Source organism: Galendromus occidentalis, unplaced genomic scaffold, assembly GCF_000255335.2.
Source record: "Galendromus occidentalis unplaced genomic scaffold, Mocc_1.1 scf7180000075782, whole genome shotgun sequence".
NCBI classification, from domain to species: Eukaryota; Metazoa; Arthropoda; class Arachnida; order Mesostigmata; family Phytoseiidae; genus Galendromus; species Galendromus occidentalis.
Genome location: NW_003803772.1, coordinates 20,763 through 30,146, shown reverse-complemented (window position 1 = coordinate 30,146; position 9,384 = coordinate 20,763). Strand labels below are relative to the sequence as shown.

Genomic DNA, 9,384 nt, shown 5'->3' with positions numbered 1-9,384 from the left:
CCTTGCCAGCCTCCTTCGCTGTCGTTCACACAGCTCGCTTCACAGCCAACTTCAACCACAGTGTCGAGAACACGGAGCTTATTATTGTAGATGGTGAAGATTCGCACGAAGGGCGTTGAGAATTGATTGTCTCAGAGGATTGCCTAACTAAGTTTGCTGCTCGCACGGGAAAGGACCTTGTTTCGGTTTGGAGACGCCGTTTCTTCTCTCTTCTCGGATCAATGCACGACGCTCAATTATCGATATCTTGTCTTTTCCTACGTAGCTAACATCGGAGCATCATCTTATTTGTTGTAACGGCCTCGAGCCCATCGGAGCAACGCGTCTGCCAAAACATCCAAGTGAGCTTTCGTCTGAAAAAGAGACGAGAACTATTATTGAATGCGGGGAGAGATCAATGAGTCCGTCCCGCGGGAAGCTTCCTGCAAAGCGCGGAAGCGTCCCGCAACAGACCACGTCAGCCAACTCTGTAAGCTTGGATCCATTCAGAACTAGCTGAGGGAAGCCTCTTTGAGTTGACTATGAGCAGAAAGTTCCTCTCTTGGCAGATCAATATTCAATATTCATCGGAGTTTTCCTCCGGTGTTCTCTGCCTGAGTTCACCGTGCACTGGATGCACACCACAATAATGGATGGCACTTCAAGAAGCTCTTCGAGAATGTTGTTGACAGAGAGTGAAAATTCGGCTATCGAGGGCAACTACAATCGCTCCCCGAACAGGCTTTGAACTCACCGTTTTGTAGAACATGCAAGAGTGCCTGTCTTCGTCGGACCCGTCTGGGCAATCGAGGAAACCGTCGCACAAAACATGGTCGTCTATGCATCGATAGCGACCGAGTGAGTCGGGGCTAGGGCATGCGAAGCGTTCCATTCCGTCTTCGGCATTGGGACATTCTGAAAAGAAAGGGAACAAATGCATTTGCTTGCGTGTTTGTTTGCTCGTCGCATTCCTATTGTGCTCCGGATTCTATTCAAATTCTCTGCGAGGGTAAACTTCCCAGAGATGTATTTATCCAGAAGCTCGCAGATGTAATGCGATGATACCTTGATCCCGTGCGGTTATCGCGAACTCTGCGTCGAGCAATGTTTGCAAAACTCACGGAGACGAAATTCTCCACAATAGGCATATCGATCCTAGATCATATCTACCCAGTAGGCGCAACACGAAGCTCTGCCGAATCAACAAGTCCCCACAGAGCGGACTTTTTGACTCAAGGGGTCGCTCGTCGCGAGCATTCTTGTGGGTTTTCCAATCCCATGAATGATTTACCGGGGAACGTTTCCATCGGACATTCTCCCATCTCCCATCAACTTTGGCCCCGGCCTGAAGGATTTCCCAACGAGACGAGTTCGCACCAAGCTCGGTGCGAACTCCGCCCGAGCAGCTTCCGAATCCAACTGGCTCCAACTTTTCCAATCTTATCTTGACGAGTAAATTTTCCTTTGCCATGAGGAAAAACCGATCTGTGGAGTCACTCAGATTTCTCATGAGATTGCCGATGCCTTCTTCTAAGCGAGCGGTCCCGCCATGAGAATTTGGCCGCTTCGATGCTCCGACACATTTTCCGTATTATCGCGACGGGCATTCGCACTCAACGCGTACGGTCCTCCAGTGAGAGGTTCGGAGCTGAAGACGGGCCGGAGTCTCCGTAAGTTTTTCGTAAGACCGGAAGTTCGATTGGAACATCAGAATCTCAAGTCAGCTCCTAGGAGACCGACAGGTGTCGGCAACTGCGAACTTCAGACCCTAGAGAGTCTGCAGTCAAACTCGAGACAGGCTCCGGGAAAGGTATTGCGAGGCATCCTATCGTCTCTTCGTACAGATTATTCCTCCTGGAAACCTCTCTTGCCGGTGGAAAAGTACCGGAAGCTGGACCGCTCCCTAGGGTTCTCCGACCTAAGCACCAGGGAAGCGCCGCCCGTGCCACCCGACCCTAGGATTCAGTCAGGAGCTTTAGGCTGATTAGCGCCGGGATAAGTTCCACGATTTTTTTTTCACAGGGCGCGAGAGTCAGCAGCGCATCCACTGATAGTTGGCTCAACTTCATCGCTTCGCAACACGGAGCTTCTCGAAATAATGTCGGGTAAATTTATCAACGACACGTGATCGAAACCGCATTTACAGGTTTCCGAATCTTTTCTGATCTTGTCTTCGAGCCTCTCCAATGCTAAAAGTTGCCGATTACGTTGTCGCTCGCATTACGGCACGATAGATTATATCTTCAGAATCGATTGAACTCGCTCGAAATGGAGCATGATGAAATTGAACAGATATTGCGGACGGTCCTATATGGAATGGCAGTAAGCCTAAATTTCTTCAGTTCGTCCTCTAGCCAGCGAGCATCCGATGCGGCGCCTGTTTGTTCAGAATTTGGGTGTTGAATAGACTCCTCCTCGTGACTTTCGAGTTACGCCACAGTTTTCGGTGGGATTCTTATTCCAGTAACGCACTGCGAAGAAGCGGTTGTATTCTGCTTCCGCGATCGAATAGCCCGCACCCCAATCGGCTGCAGAAATGACCCTTGAGGAGATTTCCTGATACGTGTCGAAGCGTATCATTTAATCTTGCATCGGGAACTCATTCGAATTGATAATGAAGTATAGATAACATCACGCATCACCCGTCCGTTGGCTTTCACGGAGCCTCGAGACTTTGTCGGAAGACAGCTCGGAAAATATCTGGCGAGAGAGGATACTTTTTTTTACGGAGCGGTGAAATTGACGCCGATGAGAGCCGACCTCTGATTTCCGAGGTTGGCACGCTGTAACATTTCTGATTTTCAAAATCAGATTCAGAAAATGGTTGCATCTGCGGCCCAATTCAAGTCCATGAGCCCACATTCGATTCACGTCTTTCGCCGCGAATAAAGTTTCCGCGTGGAAGCCTCGCACGGAAGACTCGAAGTGGGCATCACAGTTCGCAGGTTGAACCGACTTACGTCGGCAGGGGACGCGCGGAGCCCCGACCGTCCCTCGACGGTCACTGTCAAAAATAATCTGTGATGCGGATTCCCCATCGGATTCCCGACTTCGAGCACAGCACGGCATTATTCATTTTCTGAAGTAGTAAAATTGTTCCCGGCTCATTGTCCAAAGGTCAGCGAGGCAATTGAGCCGCTTCCATTACGTCTTGTTTCCGAATGCTCCGATGGAATACACGTGGAAATCAACATACCCGTCTGTGAGGGGATGCGGGATCATATTTCCGCAGGATCGAATGAGATATTTTTAGCTGTGTCGATCGATCCCGGATCGATCTTATTGACGGAAGCTCTCTCCACATGAGTTCCACTTGAACATTCGCTTGCGATTTGATCTGTGTATCCGTTAGGACCTAATCAGGGGACGGATTATCCTCATCACATTGCTCGAGCCTGCTCAGCGTTGCAGTTGAACATATCGGGCTGCCCGATCGTAGACCTGATCCGGATCGGCTTCCATGCGAGACAAGTCGCAGATACTGGTCTGGCTCTCAATTTCTCTCCGTCGACATGAAGATCTATCACATTCCTCCTCATATTATTATTATCAATCGTCAGATCTACCATAGGGTGAGGGTGAACCGCGATCCAATGCTCGGAATCGCGGTGATAGAGAATTTCGAGCGGACGATGTAGGAATTTTCCGGATGGGTGAGCTTGCGACTCTACGATGATTGCAACACGACAACTGTATCAGTGTCGACGCGGTCGGATCGATCTTCTCGGCAGCGCGAACTTCGATCCACGACAGTGGTGAAATCATTCGAGTACGAATCCTACGAGGCCGCCGATCCTCCGCGAACAAAAATAATTCGGACTCTCGCTGAGATACGGATAGCGGACTACTCGCCTTTAGAGCTCGATTGAAAAAAACATGAGAACCCTGAAAATCCATGGGAACTCCGTTGTCCGGAGCGATATCGGCGGATACCTCACAGACCTTTCGGATCGCCGCGATTCCCACTTGCCCGGGGCTTCCCGGCTTTGATCTCGTGAGAAGGGATCGGCTCCGTCCGCGAAGTGCGAATTTTGATAAAGGTTACGTGCAATCACGTGATCTCGCAGACTTCATCTGCGGTCCCAGACCGCAGCCTCAAGGAAAAAGAGTTCCGCAGCCCGAGCGAGGACTCCAGCCTGGAGGAGCTATCCCTGATCCAGCATGGGATGGGGAAGCGCGGCTTGCCGTGAAAAATGATCGTAACCTTTGCAATAACAGATAACAGAACAAACATTCAGCCTGCTCGAAATGTACCTATATTCCGATTACCGACGGAGCTCGTTTGCTTACTTCCAGGATACGATCTATCTGCGTTTTGCGCGCCCCCGCCCCCCGTAACTGAGCACACGTGCCCAATCCGTCCGACCGTAGCCGAGTGTGGGCATTTAAGCCGTTTACTCCAAAAAAATGGGGGTCGGCGGAATCGCAGAGAGCGGAGCGATCCGTGCATCTTTCACGCCGAGCCCACACCACAGAACGTCCGGAACGCGCCGCAGTTACGCGCCGTGCTCGCCGAATCCCGTTTTAGCCTGACCCGAAAACGGAGAAGGAAGGCAAGCAGACGGCGGCGGCAGCGGCGGCGGCGATAGCGGCAAGAGGCAGGCAGGCCGGCTTGCTGGGCTCGCTGGCGGGTCGCTGGTCAGGCCAGCCAGCCAGCGAGCCGGCTAGCTGGCAAGCAGACACGCAGGGCAACTAGGCAGTCAGGAATAAAGGCCCATAGCGAACTAAAGCCCTGAATCAGAGTCCATATATAGACGACGACGATTGAGGAAGGGTCCAACTGCTTCTATTTTTAGCTGCTGCACGTTCTCTCGCCCGTTCTCTGCGCAGTCCTTCGTATCCCTGTAGTGCGGCGGCGACGGTGGCAGCAGCAGCAGCAGCAGGCCAGCTACGCCAAGCGGGAATGTAGCGGTGAGACCTGCCGCAGGGTATCCGTTACCCGTAGCGCAATAGGAAGCCCCGCCTCCCGAGTGACGTCTTTACTATAGCGGCTGAATGGACCCTCCTCCTACAGAGTGCGACAAGCCGTCCAGTGAAAGTACAATCTTCAACTTCATCAACACTTCAATATATCATCATGCCCAGTCAGTAAAATTGCGCCACATCGATATCAGCAGCATTGACAGCTGCGCCATCACCATGGTCGCGGGTCGCAAAGGCCACGTTCTGTCAGCGATCACGGGGCGGAGGGGGTGGCGCCGGGCACAAGGCCGAACACGGCGTCTATTTAAAGCAACGTATTTACTGGTTTTCGACAAATTATCACGATTGGTCGCAGGAGCGGTTCGGTGGGACGAACCGGTGGCGTGCCCGAGGTCGCACACGCCGAGGTGCCACGATTCGCAAATGCTTGCCTAAGACTGCTCCTCGCTCGTAACTATCCACGAAATTAAAAACGCAACCTGTTGCTCTGCTCGTTTATCATTTCCACCGCAAACAATCAGTGTATCCGCCACAAACAAGGGGTCGACGTACTCTGTCGAACGACGACTTACGCACGAAGAAGCGGACAAGGAGGGCGAGGGGGATGCCGTGCAAAGGCTTCTTCTTCGCTCAATAGCCGCGCTACGATGCAGAAGGAAACCGATTCGGAGCTCTTCTCGAAACGATTCCTCTCACTCACTCAGTCAGGATCGCTGCGTCACTTTTCAGGGCACGCCAAATAATCGTTGGTCCTAGCTCAACTCAGAACTTCATGTTATTTTGAGATAAGTCTGAGGAAGAGACGGACACAGTACCGATCGAGCTGTGTCGATGTCCCTCCCCCCATCCCCCCCGGCCAGAGGATGTGAATGCGAGCCCAACAATGTCGATCTCGGACTCACGGCTCGTTGTGAGAATCGTTCCAGCCACACGGGGAGAACTGAACTTTCGAAGTTCCGAATGTCAGAACGATAAACTGTCCAGCGCTCGTCTGTTTAGCTTCTTCGGACTCGACCTCGGATCGGGGCCTTCCCAGACATGCCTCCACCGGCCTCTCGCTGCCACGTCTGGCCGCGAGTGGAACGCCCGGGATTCGATAATGAGGAAAACCGAACATCGCGGGAATTCCGTGAGGTCCTGGAAACTTCATGGGAGCGGGGGAAACGCATTACATTTGAATCGGTTTCCTCGATTGAATGTCATTCATCCCGGTCAGAGTCTCTTCCGCCTCGGCTCCCGAGGCTTTTCCTTTCGATATTGCGTAAATATCGAACAATCGCTTCAGCTGCTCTGTTCCCGTCTTCGTGGAAAGCGCACGAGCGCTCCTGATCGTAGGATCCGCCGGATGGAATCTATTTCGAGCCTTATAGCATAATGTTACCCCGAGACTCGTCTGCTTCCAGACACACGAAACGGCATCTTGTCGGCTTGAAGAGCGGGGTTAAAGCAGCCTGAGAATCCGAGTCACGGAAGGTCGCCCCGCATTAAAACCTCGACACGTAGCGGCACATATTCCCCGCAAGGCTCGGTCGTCTCACGCGAGTCATTGAGTGAAGCTGTGAGAGCGATCGTTGTCAAAGGTCGGCAATTGTTGTACATCGACGCGATAAGCTCAAAGATAAATGGAAACGCCGCCGATGTGCGCCGACTTCCTCCATCATTCATGGACTCCATTGTGAGCGACGGACTTCAATGTCGTCTCAAATCATTAAGGGAAATTTTGAAGCGCCCCCGTTCCATTTGCCCCGAGTGCGTGGCCCCCGGCGTTAGCCACACAGCGCTCCTCGCGATCGTTTAGGGGAAACTAATTCCCGCGCGAGTCCTTTGGTCCTTTGTTACGCGGTCATTTTGCATGAATGGCGCGTTCAACAATGAAACGCGCTCCTCGGAGTGGCCCCAACAGTCGAGCCGGCTCGAATGAGCGAGAGAGCTCCGTGGAAAAAAAGTGTTAGTCAGAACCATTTCAGAGCGCAGCCCGTTCCGCTGGAGTCGGTTGCATATTTTGGAAGATATTTCGCCAATGGGAGCAGTCGCGGTCCGCAAGAAGTCGTGTTGGACCCGATTCCCGATATTTCCGAAGCCCAGATCAAAAATCGAGTGCCTTCGTCTATGATCTTCGAGTCGGAGGTGAGCCGCGAGGGGCGTCACGATCTTCCATCCGAAATCGGAAACCTCACACGCGCGTGATGAGATCCGTGTCAGAGCAGCGAACTCCCCACAGAGTCCAATCCTTCGCCTACGCGACGGGCACTTCCTGCTCGAACCCACTCAAGCGCATCGATGAGTTTTCGACGCCTTGTTTCAGGCCCGAGCTCAAAGTCGTTGTCCTGCCCTCCCGGGCCCGAATTTCCTAGTCGTCGACGATCGAGTTCGCTCGAATTCTCCGTGCGACAGGAGACGCAAGCGCGGCTGTTGCTGCGCGAGTTGCTGGCTCGGTGTCTGTTCTCCTACGCTGCATTACGATCATTCATTGGCGGAGCTGGCCGCCGACTCTTCTGGCAATGGTCCAACACGGCTACAACGCTCGCATTCTCGGCTGGTCTCTAACGTCGTCGTCGTCGTCGTCATCATCATCACTCCTTCCATTGATAGAAGCGGACCCCAAGAAAATCCTCCGAATGACGTCATCAATGGGAAGGATTTTACTACTAAGTAAGTGAGAGAGCGGGCGGGCCACAACAAAGCGGATCCGGCGCGACATTTCACCACTTGCTCTCGAATTCTGCGATCGGTCTGCCGCCATTGAATGGAGTTCTGGCCCGCAGGTGCTGTGTCGAAACGAAATCGGGATCTCAGATCAAGAGACGGTCGTTCCCGACGACAATCAAGATAATTCTGGAGGCCGACCGCCAGCGCAGTTTTCTCCGAGTATTTTTCTTAAAAATCTCAAATTAAAGAGTCCTTGAGTTTTTGTAACCAAGTTCTAGATCGCCGCCGTCAAGCGTTTCGTCACTCTTCGAGTATTCATCTCCAGATTCGGGATCTCCGGCCGCCAGCCGCACGGAGAATTATTTCACTCTCGGCTTCTCCTCTGAGGCGCCTAATCTGATGAATTACGCAAACGCCCTTTAGAACAATGAGAGGGACGGCGGAAGTCGACGTCGTCGTCGTCGACTTCCCGGACGTGTTTTCCTTTCTCCGAGTAGAATGGAAACCCTAAGTGGAATTTTCTTCGAGCGAAATAGCGGCCGCGATTAGAGAGATACGGCGGTGTTCTGAGCGCTCTGGGCACAAGGAGTGTCCGCATACAAGCGTCTATGGATACGTGTATGCTGTGTCTGGGCAATCTTATTCCATTCTATTCACAGACCAGTTGTCCACCTGTTGGCTGGGCAGGTAGCCGACTGGGCAGCGACTTCATTGTTTATTGCTAATCCATTCCGTAGTCACGGATAGCCTACGCAAATGTTAGCCGCGCTCACCTAATCTCCTGTTCCTCATTTCGTTTTGTTCTCATGAAAGGTCCATTCGAACGAAACTGCGTTAAGCATCCGAACCTCGCCCACTCGCCTGATCCCCTCTATATATTCTCGCTCGCAACGACAACACCTCGGTAAATATCAACTAGACGACACCGAATAGATGCGATCCAATTTATGACCGCTGTAACTTCTCCTGTCGCTCGCCAGAAATGTCCCGCAGACCAAGGAATCAGCGTCGGTGCTCGGCGGCGGCGACGACAAGAATATCCTCAGCGATAGGTGGACGTGGGAGGCATCGGTTTGACATCTCCTCATCCGGCCTGCGTACGTTTTGACAAGCTCACCGACACGAGTCATCCTCCGGAACTCTTCAACAAGGTCTCGTTTCTGACTTCAAGCAAACGAGCTGATTCTCGGAGAGCGAGCAGATCCGACTGAGCTACGGGGAATGAATTTCTGAATAGGCGGCTGTCCGTGCGCTGATTCGATTCGCCCACCGTGATAGTGGGCGATGATTCAGGTCCACGGGAGACATTCATTTTTTCCCTCTCTCGCGTAAACTCGTAATGCAATAGAGTCGGAGAGTCTTCCCTGAGCTGTGCTATTTTCGCTTTCTCCTCTGAAAGTCGGCCGCCAAATTATCGGCCGCCGCGGGATTAGATCAGGCGGGAAATGGAGGTTTTTCTTAATAGTAGGGTCCGGCAAAACGAATCAAGCAACAACAAGTCATCTATTGAATAGCCTTAGAGCGAGGGACCTCTCCAACGTGTTGCACAGAATGTCGTGTCTCAGTGCATTTGGGTGGAGTGCTGTGACTCTCCGTAGGAGTCCGTGGGTCGGCACACTCGACCACATTCCTCCAGAACACTTTCTACGACCCGCATTGTCCGATGCCATCAACAGGCGGCTGGCGAAACTGGTACGCTCTCGCGGCTTACTATCATGACAGTCTCCATTCTACTCGATTCACGCCGTACCACGGAGACGTTCCGACGTACGGCGGAGCGGAGAACGGGCTGACGCGGATTAATCGGTTCGTATATGCGGGGAGGGGGGGGGG

General features: G+C 52.6%; 1 protein-coding gene across 1 annotated transcript in view; it reads right to left on the bottom strand.

The window, feature by feature from the left end:
* Positions 1 to 284: 284 nt before the first annotated feature.
* jeb (low-density lipoprotein receptor domain-containing jelly belly protein) overlaps positions 285 to 9,384 on the bottom strand; it is a 9,887-nt gene continuing 787 nt past the window's right edge. The window contains exons 2-3 of the mRNA XM_003738131.2: positions 734 to 894; positions 285 to 353 (exon numbers count right to left, since the gene is read on the bottom strand). Of these exons, the coding sequence (XP_003738179.2) occupies positions 285 to 353; positions 734 to 894 (230 nt within the window). The remainder of the gene's footprint in view (positions 354 to 733; positions 895 to 9,384) is intronic.